The 15,702-nt window shown below is 36.6% G+C and overlaps 1 protein-coding gene and 1 long non-coding RNA gene across 2 annotated transcripts in view; one reads left to right on the forward strand and one right to left on the reverse strand.

Moving 5' to 3' along the window:
* The first annotated feature begins 293 nt into the window (after positions 1-293).
* LOC134855556 (uncharacterized) lies at positions 294-1,195 on the forward strand. Its single transcript, XR_010164504.1, has 3 exons — positions 294-462; positions 692-818; positions 909-1,195. It is a non-coding gene; the product is annotated as an uncharacterized LOC134855556 (long non-coding RNA).
* Positions 1,196-4,062: 2,867 nt separating this feature from the next.
* Positions 4,063-15,702, reverse strand: part of LOC134855072 (uncharacterized) — a 38,805-nt gene continuing 27,165 nt past the window's right edge. The window contains exons 7-17 of the mRNA XM_063871453.1: positions 15,467-15,624; positions 14,722-14,868; positions 14,082-14,318; positions 13,451-13,615; positions 12,988-13,226; positions 9,883-10,418; positions 8,833-8,975; positions 8,142-8,287; positions 5,648-5,821; positions 4,910-5,073; positions 4,063-4,271 (exon numbers count right to left, since the gene is read on the reverse strand). Coding sequence (XP_063727523.1) covers positions 4,146-4,271; positions 4,910-5,073; positions 5,648-5,821; positions 8,142-8,287; positions 8,833-8,975; positions 9,883-10,418; positions 12,988-13,226; positions 13,451-13,615; positions 14,082-14,318; positions 14,722-14,868; positions 15,467-15,624 — 2,235 coding nt within the window. The 3' untranslated portion in view covers positions 4,063-4,145. The remainder of the gene's footprint in view (positions 4,272-4,909; positions 5,074-5,647; positions 5,822-8,141; positions 8,288-8,832; positions 8,976-9,882; positions 10,419-12,987; positions 13,227-13,450; positions 13,616-14,081; positions 14,319-14,721; positions 14,869-15,466; positions 15,625-15,702) is intronic.

Below are 15,702 nucleotides of genomic sequence, written 5' to 3' on the forward strand. Positions count from 1 at the left end.
TTCCGAATATGACCGACTGGCACACATATAAAATATAAAATATCAAATCGCTTCCCTCATTATCAATCATTACGGTTTATCTGAATCATTACGCTTTATCGCCGTATCATTGCAATATATTTATAAAAAACATTAACCAGGTAGACCCATTTCAGCTAGGCAACTAGTTTTATGTGAATGATTTGCTTGACTCTGTATAAAATATCTGATCAAGCTGTCAATATAAGTATAGATTTTCAAAACTGGTGACACACTAAAAATGCCAGAAAAAGTTCGTTTTTTTAATCAATTTTAACATTCTTCTTTTTTCGCAGGTCCGAAATGCTTGCGTTGGATATCCAGACGAAAAACTCGGAAACTCAGTTTGCTATAGATCGAAATGTAAAAGTGGACAAACTGTGTTTTCTTACGTCACCGTAGCCGAAATTGAGACTTACAAACGAAACACTTCTTCACATATTGGTTAGTGGAAACTATTAATCACTATTTTATACAGAATTGCCAAAATTTCGGACCGACAATAACTTGCAGAAGACAGCAAAGGACCTATTTCATAAAGATTATACCTTTTTTTTCTGACTTAGTGCAACTTTCAAGATTGACTGAAGAGTCTTTCCAACAGTCTGTTGGCAATGGTGTTGATTGAGGGTTTTGAATTTAACGATTCAAAATTCATTCTGCTGTTTCACAGGCTACAATGAGGAGGTCATTGATTTCGAGCCAGTAGATTGCTCTCCACAGACTAGCGGCGTGTCGATTCTCACAGAAGAGCCCACTATACAAATCAGTACTGAGCCAGACCAAGAAGTTAGAATCTTGTAAGTCTTTGATCACACTAGACCTCTTCGATATGTTTTGTTATTAACATCTGGCAATGATTCAAGCAAGACTATTTTTTCTAATTACAGAGAGCGAGTGGTAGATGGAAAACTTGTGCGCAAGTTGAGCTATATGGGACATGGATTTGGGTTTCATATGCCGAGCGACATGGATGAATCAGAAAGCTGTGACTGCGAAGAGTAGTATTTACTTGAACACAATGCCTGCGACCAAAGAATCACATAAAAGTAGTAGTTTCGAATTATGTCACTTGTGCCTGCTGATACTTGCGATTTCATTAAGTTTAATAATTCACTTAAGTTATTATTGGTCACAGCAGAGTTTCAGAATTCAGCAGATTTTCTATTTTTTTTCCAGGATCCATAAGTGTATACTCGGTAATCATAACATCACGCTTGCGATTAGCAGACGTTATCAGTTCGTGATGTTGATTTTTTTGGGTCAACAAATTTTTTAAGTGTCGATGAACAGGGTTCAGACTCTTGGCGACTTTTTTGTTACTAAAGAAAGTTTGCTGCTTGTTCTTAACTATTTCGGCGTAGTGTATTTTATTTCATGCGCTGAGTTTGATGTTCATTTTTCTTATTACAATTTAAATTCAAATTGCTATAAGAAAGGTAAATAAGGCTATCCACTAAAGAAAAGGAAATGGGACTTGAGAAAATGTACCTAAGAAATAGAAATGAAAAAGGACTACTTGCCTTTTCATCCAATTTTCACAAATTGGGTCAATTTTATGGAAAAAGTCAATCATACAAGAGTCTTGAAATTCAAAGAGCTTTAACTTAATTATTTATAAAAAATAGAGAAGATAGGTTTGAAAGTGTTTTTTGTTAAAGGATTTTAGACTTGTTTTTTTTTGTTGTCGGTTTCAGTACCTAAGTAAACTACTATGTTGTATTTAATTCGGTTCCCTTTTTCTCGGCCGAATCGAGGTTTGAAAATACACAATTTAAGATAATTCACAGCAGAAAATATTGCTAATTTTTTTTCTTCAACTTTTTCTAACTTTTTTGTCGACGTCTTTTGTTTTTATATTCATTTTCTATCCAAAATGACACAAAGCTCCGCTTCGCTTTTGTGTATTAGTGTGCTCCATCAATTCTTTCTGTACTCTTTTTTTTTAGTCTGAATGAAAAAGATGTCCAATATTTTTTGATGAAAATTGTGATATTTTTTGAAAGCATCGTTTTTTTTGTTTGCTGGTCCATTGCTTATTTGGTTCTGTCTAATCACAGTTATCGCACATTGAAGCTTGCGAGCGTAATTTTCAATGGCCAAAATTTTTTTTTATCGCCAACTTTCTTTCAAAAAAATTGTCAAGCGCAGATCGCACATTTTAAATCAAAGTTATGTGCAAAGGTTATGCCAGGGTTCCCAACTGGTCTGGATTGACCGACCTGGTCAATTATGTCAGTAATTGGTCGGTATTTTCAATGTGGTCGTAATTTTTTCTCAGCGGACGTTTCTTCGACATACGACGACACCTGAAGTCCAATTAAGTCCTGGATTGAGAGATTTTTGACCAAGCCGAGTTTTTGAAAAATGTTTCTTTTCAGATATGGGGAAATGCAAACTAAATGATGCAATGAGACGCCAGTTTCCATGGACCGACTCTATCACCGGTGATCTACACTCTGACCGTTGTCGTTTGACCGTAAAATAATCTCCGTTTTGAGCGGGAAAAAGATGCTGGAGACCAACACGCTCATCAAAAGGTTCACTTCGCGGTTGTCACTTCTACAACACTCGGCTACGTCCCGTTGTTACTCTGCAATGAAATATCTTGAAAAAGTGTATCAAACTTGAAATCATGTTGGAAAACTTAAAAACGTGATTCAATTTGAGTACATAAAATGCTGTCAGTTTGATATGCAACTTCTACAACAGAGTGAATTTTGAGGATGCGGTAGTCAACGCTCGACTAGACAAGCTGCTTGCTGAAATTGACAGCGCGTATAAAGCGACATCTCAACTTGAAGCACAAGTACAAGAGGAATCGGCGAAATTGCGCGAGAACGTGGAGGTGTTGAAACGGATTTCCAGCAAAGAGCGATCGAAACAGATCAACATGGCTGAGGAGACAATGCACGACAAGAAAATGGAATGGGATGAGCTTAAAAAGAAGCTGTCGAAGTTTTATTCAGAGGCATAAGCAGTCATTGATCTAGCTGACCGCCAATTGAGTGCAGTTGTGGACTCGATGTTTCATTAATAATAATTTCTTTTTTACTTGTATGAATTGACAACTTCAAACAAAATTTAATTTTCATCTTGTCGAAAATTGCGGGATGTAAAATGTTTTTTTTTGGCCTGCAAAAATCTTTTTTAAGACTTTTTGGTGGTCGGTGTTTTTTTTTCTGAGGGTGTTGGGAACCCTGGGTTATGTATGAGTTACGTATGATCTAGCTGTATCAAAGCGCCTATGTGCTGCCTGAAATCAAAGAGTCAAGTATGCGTGGAAGTAGTTAGGCTAGGCTTGTGGTTAAAAGGTCAAGCAACAAGGCTCCGAGTTCGCATTCCGTAATAACAGGTTATTTTTTTCGAATTCATGTCTCTTTTGTATTTTTTTAAAAACTCGTTTTTGCCGTTTTTTGCTTGCGGTAGCGAAGTGCATCCTGGGCTTTTATGAACAAACATAATACCTAATTCAGAGTCGCTTCTTACCTCCCAAAGTGGTCGGATCATAGCCAACAGACAGTTGGAAAAGAGTAAATGAACGCAATTAAACAGAAAAAAAAATGACTTGTTTCCTGAAAAATCTCAACGCTAATTTTTTTTCGAATAATATAGCTCTTGGTCGATAAAATCAACGCATTTTGAGAAAATTAGATCAATTGGTAAATTTTTTATTTCGCTGGGGAATCTGAAAATGTAATTCCATTTTCGAATCTAGAAGTCGATCCCGTTTTCGGGTTCTTTTAACTTTCGCTGCTTGATAGTGGAGTTCGCCTTCCTTTTAACAAAGGAAAGAACTGAAATTTTAAAAAAAATCAAAAGTCAAAACGCGAAAAAGTAAATGTTCAACAAGGCTTCCTGAAAAAACAGAAAAAAAAATCGTGACCTATATAAGAGTCTGAACTAAGTTCATCGATTCCTAAACATGATGTTAAAAATCACTATTTAGTTAAGTGGTCGGTTATTAAGTGAAGATTCCTATTATCTATAAAGTTCAATTTTCGAATTAAAAAAGCACTCTTAATTGAAAAAAAGGTTATTAGACAAAACTAATCGCTGAAATTATTTAAATTTTCTCAAAAATTTTCCAAAAGCTGTTTTGTGATAGGTTGTGTCTGATTGGTTGATTAGTAGACAAATCTGGCTAAGTTTGGTAGCACCGTGCAGGATATTTTAGTAGCATTAGGCACCTTCTCCCCATCCACGACCAAGTTCATCTCCTCCTTTATTTCCTCAAACTCAATCTCAAACGCCTGAAAAATAAATATTTCAAGCTCACAAATATTTGAACAAGATAACCAAATATTTTGGCATAATCCATTGATTGGATAATGCCAAGTTGTTGGCAATATCCTTTTTGGTCAGTGAATCTGGGCAATATTTCAATGACTATAAAATTGCTGATCGATTGAAAAAATCAATTTCACTAATTTTGCCAGAAATTGGCCATGAACTTCAGTTATCACAGATTTTTTGTAGAATCGGTGGCATTGCGCTTCCTAATTGGTGAAAAAGTGCACGTTTCGGACGTTTGAAATGCTTTAAAATTCAGATCTGAACATCAAAGCGAGCCGTTTTAGCTTAATTATCATCGCTTAGATTTGATGACTGAAAAGGATGTTGCTAGCAATTTGACATTATCCAAAGCTGTTTCATCAAGTTTGAATTACGTACACATGCGTGAACTGAAACAAGTTCGAAACGCGAATCAAGTAACATTTGATCGTTTTTGTTTTGCATTCGTTTGCTTTTCTAACGATACTTCATGAAAGTGTTAACCCACTAATTTTTTGTGCAATGCTTTTTTATTTTTAAAAGTTATAAGTAATAAATTAAAACAAAACAAGACGAAGATGACACCAAGTGAGCTTTGAAAAGCAAGGAGTCTGACCTTGACTGGTTTGAAGTGCATCTCTGGAATGTTGATGTGATCTCCAGTTGAGAATTTGGAAGATAGTTTGAGTAGTTTGGTTCTGCTAATGGGCTGCAGACAGTAGCCCAGTTGGATGCAGCCATCATTCATCTTCGCCTGGGGCGCGTAGCACATGTCACTTCCTGAAATAGATAAAAGTACACTTCAGCAACAGAAAACTGAGTTAAATAAAGTTTGTTTAAGTTAAAGATATAATAATGCGGTAAATTCCTGTCGAATACGGTTGAGGCGAAGCGGAGTTCTTCCGAGACATGTTTTCCCGCTTTCTTCTAACTAGCCTAAGTTCTTCTATATTCGTCTATATATCAAACGGATGAACTGCTGTCCGCTAAGCTGGCAAGATTATTCCAGAACTTAAACTTTCTGGATTAATCTCGAATTTTTTTTCAGGCAATCGCTTCCAGGCTAGATACTACATGCCAGTTTTTTTTTTGCTTACAAGATCCATTTTGTTTTTGCTCGATTGCTTGCTTCAAAAAATTTCCCTTGTTGTGAACCGATCCAAGCTCAAGAAATCGAGAAGTATTTCAAAAAGTCTCTTGATAAACATGCTTAGAAAACTTTTTTGTGAACCAATTCAAGCTTGAAAACAATCTAGATTACTTTTGGAATAGTTGGACGGGGGGGGGGGGGAGGGGGGGGGTATCGGAAAGACCCAAAATAACACCATGATAACCTTAATGTTACTATACGAACCTATATGAGTGACATTTGATGCGAGTATGAACACGAATTGATCCGACTCCTCGCTCTGCCACTTCTCCTCTGGGAATTGGGGGATGAACTCGGAAATGTCAGATGTCTGGGGGTACACTGAGTTGTCCATCTGTGAGTTCATGGTCATCAGGGGGTCTATTATGACTATAGGGGCTAAATTGCGATTAACAGGTGTCAGTGATGTTCAATTTAAGCAATGGAATCCATTAAGAAAATTGGAATCGGTTGGCTATTTATAAAGTTATGAAGGTTTTTTTGGGCATTCGAGAATTTTTTTTGCGTATTCTTTTTAGCTTACATAATCCTAAAGACATTTCTCGTGTAGATTTTTGTTTTTGTTTAAGTCTTACTTTAAACGACTCTAATCGATAAAATTAGTACCTAGAGCGACTCATCGTTTATTGAATTGAGATTTGTTCCGACGGAAAAGTTATGCTTGATAGTTTTTTTATTTCTTTTATATACAACCTGAAAAAATCAATGCCTTGAGTGCAATTTTTGTCTAAAGCTACTCCAGACACCTTAAATGACAGTCAGAATATTGAAAGTTTTGCGCTGATACGAGTAGCTTTGTTTGACTTTAAAGGCTATATCTGGAGATATCTAATGCCCGCTATGGTATAGTAATGGTTATTTGACTTTTTTGTCGGTCACGTTTTTCGTGACCTTTACATTTTTGCTATTCGATAGTGGAGTTTGCCTTCCTTTCAACCAAGGAAATGAGCTGAACTTGAAAAGAAATCAAAAGCCAAATCGTGAAAAATAAATTTGAGCCTGAACAAATTTCAAGACTTCCTGAAAACAAAACGAAAAAAAAGTCATCAAGACTCTTTAAAAAGAAATTGTCTTAATTTTTTTTATAAATAACTGACTGAAAATTTTGTTCCGACGAAAAATTTATGCTTGGTGCCTTTTTATTCGGAGCAACTGACGGGAAGTCTTGTTACGAAGGAAAATTTAGGCTTGATGGTCTTTTTCTCAGAACTATTTCGATTATTTTAATCAGCCATTTTTGACAACTGTTATATATAATCTGAAAATATCGATGCATTTGAGTGCAATTTTGCCGAAAGCTACTCCACACAACTTAAACGACAGTCAAATTTTTCGAAGTTTTGTCCTGATTCAAGTAGTTTTGTTTGAATTTTAAAACTGTATCTGGAGATTTCTAATACCCGCTGTAGTATAGTAATTCTTATGTGGCTTTTTGGTTTGTTTTTTCTACCACTAAAATTTGGGAGCAGTTTTTTCTTCGGGATTATTGTACGTTCCCACGCAAATTTAGGTACAATATTAGATAGTGGAATTTGCCTTCCTTTCAATCAAGAAAATAAGCTGAGCTTGAAAAGAAATCAAAATTCAAACCGCTAATAAGTATATATGTGCCAAAACAAATTTTATGACTTTTCCTGACAACAAAACGAAAAAACAATCATCACGACTCTAAAAAAGAGATATTGTCTCAATTGTTTTAAATAACTTGTCGGAACATATTGTACTGCTTGCTTGCAAATAATTTATTTGTACAGACATTTAATGCTATCGATGTTAACTTGCTCAATGCTGAATGAACAAAATAAAGCGTGAAAACACGAGCTTAATTTGAACGAATTAAGCTAGAATAAGTTTGGTCTAAATTTTAACACATAAGCCAAGTTGCCCAGTGCTAAGGAAAGTAAAAAAAAACTATTTTTCGTTTGGCCAGCCACCCTTTCCAACACAGCTATATAGCCAGTGTGGCGTGGCTGTGTTTATTTCCGCCCACTTTTACGTATGTCATGGAAAATTCGTAAGTATTTAAGTGCGGTGTCAATTGCCAGTGCTTTTATCCGCGTATTTACGATTGGGGCGTGGGTGAACGCAGGGTTTCGACACCCTGACCACTCAAAGGCTCCCCTTCGGTACTACGTTGGGTGCTGCTACTACCTCAAAATTAGTATATATTGACATCCAAAAACTCCTTTAAACTTAATAATGGTCAGCAAAAAATTGATGGCCTAATTTTTTTAGAGTCGTCTTTGGGCGTCAATGTATACTAATTTTGAGGAAGGAGCAAGCGCCGTAAAACACGGCACTGTAAATTTGTTGAAAGCGGGGTCTTTGTCGTGATTTGTAACAGCTCGGAAAACAGTTTAAATCGAAGTATAAAAAATTTTTCTTTTGAAAATCCGCTCTTTCGAGAAAAAACTAGATCCGTCCCTGCTCATCATTTCAATTTAAACGTGGCCTTACTTGTACTTTTTATTCAACTTTATTAAAGTGATTATTACCCCCTCGTTTTCGCTTTTTCAAAATTTAATTCAATCGCCCTTTACTAAAGAAAAACAGGTGGTTTAGAAAAATCAAAAAATTTCGACTAGGTTTTTCTTTGTTTGATTTTTTCATAAACCATTGTGGTCAAAATATGATGTCTTAAATGCACAGCAAATAGCTCTACTTGTTATATTGCAAATTATTTTCAAATGATCATCACTGGTGGGTGTGGTAGTTGTAGGGTATAGTGAGGATGATGGTTGGCTGTTGTTGTTGTTGTTTGTCGTGGAAGATTGGGTATTAGTAGGTGTTTGGGTTGCTCTGAGATTGGTTGGGCGAGATGATCTCCGAGAGCCTGTTTGGAATCTGAAATATAGTAAAAATCATTTAGATTGAATTAATCGGGTTTGTTAGCAATTCACACTATGCTACCTAGTAGCGACCATTAAAACTTATCAAATGGCCAAGCATATAAACTTTTGCAAAGAATTAGCCTTGTTCAATAATATCGCGAATTATCTCAATGAAGTCCAACTAAATACAAAATTGTAATTGTTCCGACTTTTGAAGAAAACGGAATATTTATTTAAGACAATTGGTAGATAATAAAATATAGATAGAAGTTCCCAACATCATAGCTCTTTGTTATCGTAGATAGCTAAAAAGCATGCTGAAGTATTTTACAATGAAGCCTTAATTGGTTTTTAATCATTCATAATCAATGAACTTCGTGAAACCAATTATCTCATATTCTAATTCGGTTACTTCTGTGTCAAAAAAATTATATAAAAAAATTGAAATGCAAAGATTCACCAAAATTTTCTGTGAACAGTTATAAACAATGGAAAAGTTTTTAAATTAATGGCAATTTTCACTGCCGTTTACTTCTATTGACAATTAAAAATACTAACTTTGAGGGGTTTTGTTGTACTGCGTTTGATTTCATGAATTTTCTTCCAGCACCATTTTTAAAGTCACCATTCGCACAATCTTGACCATCCAAACCATTTCCGTCGAACGTGTCTCGCAAATTCTGGTTGCTCATTTTGTCAGCCTAAAAATTAACAAACCCTAACTAACTGAAAGTTGGAAAAGTGTCATTGAGATCATAGAGACCGAAAAAACTAAATGATTGTTTTTTTTCTAAAGTTTTTCATTTATCGTGTTTCAAACAAAAAAAGTCATATGGCTTTGAAATTCTTTGAATTACAAAAAACAACGCATTATATGTAGGGAGTTTGATGAGAATGATGTTTTGATATAGCCAGCTAAGTTTTATGAAGTAGAAATCTGTTGGATGACTGTTTGGTGTTACTCAAGCAATCATATCAGACTCGTAACATCACGGGCTGAGTGATCTTCTTTTTTTTTTTAAAAAAAACTATTGAATTATGAAATCTAAGCAGTGCATTTGTTTTAGGTTAAAAGCCATTTTTGCGTATCCACTAAAGAAAAGAGGGTGTTTATACAAGGCGTTCAGCTCTAGGCAGGGGTTGTACCCCTGCTTACGAGCCACGTTATTTTTTTTGGTTGTTTTAAGCTGGGGTGTATCGCTGCACTTTCGCAAGAAACTTGGTTGCTGGTGGGACTCGATACACCTACCCATGACTGTTAGTCGGAGTCCTTAGTAGGGCATGGAGCGGTTAATTTTTTTTTAGCCGGTTAAATTAATATGACCGGCGAAATTGTTCAGCAGAGGTTTCTGCAGTCGGTTCTCTTCAAGAACATTTCCTGAATTTTACGATAAAAGACACCTTCATCTTTCTTTTGAAAATTTTTATAATTGAGTGAATTCGAAAATTGAGTGTTTTCAATTGTTTTTCGAAATTTATTCGGTTAATTCAACCCATTTAACCGGTTAGACTAAAAATTTGACCGCTCCATGCCCTAGTCACAATACCACTGCTTCCCAAACAACAAAATTAATTGAGTCGAACTTAAAAATGAATAATGTTACTAACTTCCATTTTGGGTTCGCCTTCGTCGTCAAAAAGTGAGTTTTTCTCTTCATTATTACTCTTATCGCCTCTGGGTTCGATATTTTCTACATTTTCTATTGACCCGTTCTCCTCGCGTGTTTTAAGCGGTGCTTGTTGCTCTATCTTTTCTTCATCTTGGTAATTAGCATCTTTTTGGTCATCGGCGAGGATTGTTTCGGGTGTTTCTGTGAAATTTTCACCAACGTAAATTTCAAGTCCATTTGTTTCTCCCGGCGAACTTGATTCTTCATTTCCATTACCATTAGGTAAGTTATTCTGGTCATGAGAATCAGGGTTATTAATAATATTACTGTTATCGTTTTTACTGCTACTTTGAGCAGTTTCTTCTGTTTTGCGCATAAGTTCTGGCGTGCTCGGGATTTCGTTTGGATATTTAGCGAGAGTTGCGAGTCCCTTACGTTCGCTTTTGGGTGTCTGGGGTTTGTCGAAGTCGTCTTGAAACTTGTCCACGTAGTTTTCGGGTAGACTTAGTTGACTGGTTCCGTTGGTGATTGAGCCTGAAAACAAAATGGATTATAACAAATCAAGTAGGCGGATTGTTTTTTAAGCTAGCGAGCAGCTAGTGTTTTAGTATGAATCTTCTTTTTTCTAGCCTAACTCGCAAATAAAAATTCATAAAAGTGTTCACTTTTGTGCCAATTACTAAAATCACGATCTGTATCGGAAATTCAATAGCCTCTGCTCTCGGCTTTATTTGTGGCTAGTGTTTGTGAAGGACTAAGCGTCCCTGGCTGCTTGGTTAGTGTACGAGACGAGTAATTTTTAGGTCGTAGGTTCGAGTCCGAGACGTCGCCGAATTTTTTTTTTTATTCGAGGCCTATCTTTTTTTTTCATTGCACTTTTTAGAACTCTAAAGCTGCTTTTTGTCGTGTTCTTGCTAGTGTTTAATTTTCTTGCATTTTCAAAGCTTCTTTTTAACGTTTGTTTTTGATTGTGTTTGCGAAGTGCATCTTCGCCTCTGTCAAAGTTTTGCAGCAAAGGCAGTTATTATTGCTGCAATGCCAATGGTATATCGGATCAAGTTAACATACTCCCCCCAGATAGACCAAGTTAAGATCTTCCACCCCAGCATATAATTCGGATTAAATTTGCTAAGAGCTGCATGCAAAATGTTCGGTTCTGATTGGCTGAAAATTCGTAATTTAGAACCAAGTTAACATCTTCCCCCAAACGGCTTTGGGGGGAGGATGTTAACTTGTTTAGTTCGATATATCCTTTAGCGCTCTATGATGTCTTTAAATCTACTTACAGTGTTAGCACAGTTAATTTTGGCGGATTCGGTTCGCGTACGTTTTTTTCATAAGCTTTTGTATGTTTTTAAGGCAAGTTAATGTAGTTTTCACTGAATATTATTTATTCTATCTATGAGATTAAGTCAAATTTTAAATGCGAAAATTTCGGGATTGTCAAGTCACATTTTTTCATTTACGCGAAAGGGTTGGGAGTAAACTAAACCGCCGGGTATATATTTATTCCAGATTTTGACTGTCGCAATAAAAGCTTTAAGCCATGATTCGCATACAAAAAAATTGAAAGTTTGTCGCATCGTGGATAAGAACTCGTCTAAATATTTTCTTTTTCAGTATAAATTGGACGAAATTTTATTAGAAGCTGACCTACCTAGAAGCTGATCTACTTTAATTCTACTTAATTTTTGACATTCTTTTACTATGATTATTTAACTCCATCTTACACTCCTTAAAATTTTCAGTCATTTTCTGCCAAAACAAAAATACAAGAAATTAACTTTTTAAATTTTTTAAATCAGATGATGGTGGTCGAAACGTTCTGTGCTGCTTGCACAGCAACTTTAACCTCAATGAAAGCCAAATTTGCAATAGTTTTTATTTGGCTGATAGAGGTTTGTGACTCAATTCTAGTCTGTTTTTGGTTTCATATTTTTTACCGCAGTTTTTGTAATTTTGTTTCACGCTTCACACATGACGCAATATCGCAATATCTAAGAGTTGGACATTGTATCTGCTTGTAATTTATTAATTAATAAGGTTCATTTCTTGGTATTCTGGCTTAAATGTCATTTGTAATTTTTTTAAAACCGTATTTTCTGAACTAAATTTGTATTCGATCTTTTTCTGTTAGTTTTCTTATTGAGTTATTTTTAATAATTGCGGTATAGCGGAGCTTCGCCCCTGTGTTTTTATTTTTAGTCTGAATCCAAGCTATTTTTTAAACCTTTATTTAGGCTTTCATAGCCGTTGTAATAGCATTTAACCTTTTTTTATGCTTCAATTCTTTGCTGGCAATGAGAAGTTAAATAAAATATAAAAAAGACGCAAAAATTGCTATTTTTTTCATCTTCAATTTTCGAAAAAATTGTACTCGAGTATCACTTAGAAGCTTATTTTATAATATTTTGTTTTGTTCCTCTCATCGCACTTGCTCGGCAATCGTATGTTCTTGTTTTTGTCAGTTGATTTTTTTGTCAAATGATATTTTTTGTGAAATTCAATTATCGGACTAATATTTTTCTGATTTTTTAGTTGGATTACTTTCCATATCTTCTTCTGGTCGAAGCAAGTTTTGGTAGAAAAGAAAGACGCGATTTAATTCTGTAATTTGTAAGTTTGCGGCCTCTTATTTTGTATAGTTTCTTTTGTTTTCTTTCTCTTATAGGTTTTCTTTACTCAAAAGGTTTATTCGGCTAATATGCTGATAATTTACCTTATCTTGCGTCGCTTTAAGAGCAATAGTATATTTTATGCCTTTGTGCGTTTCTTGAGAGGACAATCTTTGAGTTGCAAAACTTTATAGCCCAAAATTATTTACGTAAGCTCTAATAGGTAGCGCCCTATAAAAATTCCTGTTTGCTAATGTTGCACTCTCGATTATGTTTCGCGTATTTTTTTATCTGAAATTGACCATCATTCGAGACAAGCGAATATGGTTTAGTAAATATAATTTTTTCAGTTCGGATTTTTTCCGACTAAGTGGCCTCCGCCTCATTTTCTACCTTTAAATTGCATCGCAAGCGATGCAAAGCTCTGATTCGCCTTTGTTTTGATTGTAAGAAAACGATTGAAAATTATCATTTTGTATTGTTCTGACCTGACTGTGGGGTTTCCTGTGGCGTTGCATCCTGATTACTAGCAATAACATCATTCAGATTCGGACTGGGCCGCTTCTTCTTCCGTCTCACACTGCCAATAGGAGACTCCCTCCCTCCCCCTTTTCCACCCCCTGCTCCCCCTCCTCCCTTCCTCATCTGCTGTTCCTCCACCCACACATTAGTGAGGTTGTAACTCGGCGTGACTGATCGTTGAGGCGTGTCATATCCGTTGTCAGTCCTGAAAAAGTATGTTTTTATTCTTAACTTAGCTTCAAATTACCACAGTGTTTTTGTTCAATCGTGTTTTTTTTTCTATTTGATTCGAAAAGGAGTGAAATAAGATCTGCTTAAACGCGATGTTATTTAAAATTTAAAACTCATCAACTTTTAAAAAAAATGGGATCATCGCTGCCTAATATGATAATCACAAGAGTACGGAAAAGTTTTCGACTTGAGGCTTACCTATCTGTACATGCTGATGCCCTATTACTGGGTACAGCATCTGAATCATCTCCAATTCCGATGTGGGTTCGTGAGTTGTTTGGGGTTAGAATACTGTCGCCAACATCTGGATTTCTACCGTCTCTTACTGTTCCAAATTCGTCACCGACCCCATTTGGCATGAATCTAAAATCGTGATATAGAAAAATCGAATGGTGGTGAAGTGGTTACGTCTCCACCTCTCAATCGAAAGGCCGGATGTTCGAGGCCCACCGTGGTCCGTGCTCGTTGCTTGAGGTTGACGCAACATTACCCAGCCCAGAAAAATAGCCAAAAATGAATTCTACTTTTGCCAAGTTTGAATAAAAGTTACAACTAAAAGGTGAGAAAAAATGTTTTTGCTGAGTTTTTTTTTGCTTTTTGCGTTTTTTGTTTTCAGTTGAACTCTTTTTCTTTCTTGGTATTTTAATTAACCGTGGAAATAGCAAGGGATATCGAAGTTCAAATTTTCGTCAAATATAGTTTTTGCATGTAGTGTTTTTAGAGCTGATTTCTGCATACATTTTTTCTTAGTTTGAAGCTGTTATATGAAAAAAGCTCATTTTAAAAAAAAAGTTATAGTTAAAGACAATTTTCATTAATGTCTACTAACCCGTTCAAGTATCTGTAGTCATCGACCATGACAGTCTCTGAATATACTTCCTTCTCCACAGGTTTCGCACTCCCCGCTCTATTCTCATCGTTACCATCCCCTCCGTCTCGGATGCTGGGGGGCTCCCTCACTATCTCAATGGCATTGAAGGGCTCTTTAGATTTGTGCTCCACGTAGCGTAGCTTGGCCCTGTAGTTCTGGTTCAGCATTATTTTGGCGATAGACCACACGGTGAATCTGAAGTCAGATTTAGTTCAAACAATTGAAAATGAAATAATAACAATGGGGGATCCTTGACTACTAGGTCTTACTGCTGATATGAAGGTCCGCGAAACGTTCGAGTTTTTTTGAAAAATTTCCTCCTTCGTAAAATTTGGAAATGACTGCTAGACTGAATTTTGAATTGACTATTTTCATCTGTGATGGGATATGGGATAGATTAAGGGTTTTCTCGAATAATGGAGGTATTTTATAATAAAATTTAGGGAACATTTAGGGTTGGGCCGAAGTTGGTTTTGGTGAATTAGTACAAAAGAGGGGGTTCGAATTGCCGAGGGAGAAAAAGTACTGTCCCCCTGCGCGCAAAGTTGGGCGCTGGCTGGGTTTGTGACGAGGATGTTTGAGGAGTAGCAGAATGTACCTGGTCTCCCCCATGAATCGGATGACTTCTGAGTTGATGTCGATGTCTGCCAGTGCCCCCCAGGAAACACTGAGGAAAGAGTAGTACTCCTGCTGTCCCACTCGCACATAGGTCACATCCAGGGGTCGAGGCTCGCCCTTGAGGAACCTAGAAAGAGCAGAAGATGAGTATTAAGGAAGAAATACTACCGGTTGCATAAAGGGTCAAATTGAGCAACCTAAGAGTTGAAACTGTTGCGAATTATTGTCCTTTTCTGAGGGGGGGGGGGCTATTATTCTCATGACCGAGAGTGGCCGTGGCTCAGTGGGTAGAGCACGCGTCTCTCAACATGAGGGGTGTGTCCGAATCTCTTTTCGGTCACTGTTGGAGTGATCTCAAAGTCATCCACATCCTCAAAGTGGGACCGGCTACGGCTAAATTGATGACAAGCTCCTTCGCCCCGCACGGATGGTGCTGCATTAAGTAGGACCGTGGGTTCAAAAAATCTTATGACCGAAGCACGGAATGTGCAAAATGTTTTCATTCAGTCATGTCCTTACTCCAAAACTGGCTGATTTTCACGCTTATGTCAAATTTTTGAATACTTAATTCTGGTGGGCTAACATAGTTTTCGGACATTCTGGCAATAGGTATTCACCTCTTTCTTTCTTCGACTTGAATAGTTGAATAGAATAAGAACTGAATTCGCATAATCTTTTACTGAATGATGATGAATTCTTGATATTTTTTTTTCGGTTGAGCTGACCTGAACATGGAGTTGACCTGTTGATTGGCCACACTCATCTCGTGTTTATCGTGCAGTACACTACACACTAGTCCATTCCCACTGCCGGCTGGAATGAGTCCAAGGGGAGTCTGGATGGCCCTGCGCCAGTCACTCCTCTTCATTAGTGCATTCACCACCTATGTAAATAGAAAAAAAAACACATTAACATGTCCTCCTGTCAACCGAAAGGTCAGAGGTTCGAAGCCCACCATGAT

The sequence above is a fragment of the Symsagittifera roscoffensis genome, chromosome 10, assembly GCF_963678635.1.
Source record: "Symsagittifera roscoffensis chromosome 10, txSymRosc1.1, whole genome shotgun sequence".
NCBI classification, from domain to species: Eukaryota; Metazoa; Xenacoelomorpha; order Acoela; family Convolutidae; genus Symsagittifera; species Symsagittifera roscoffensis.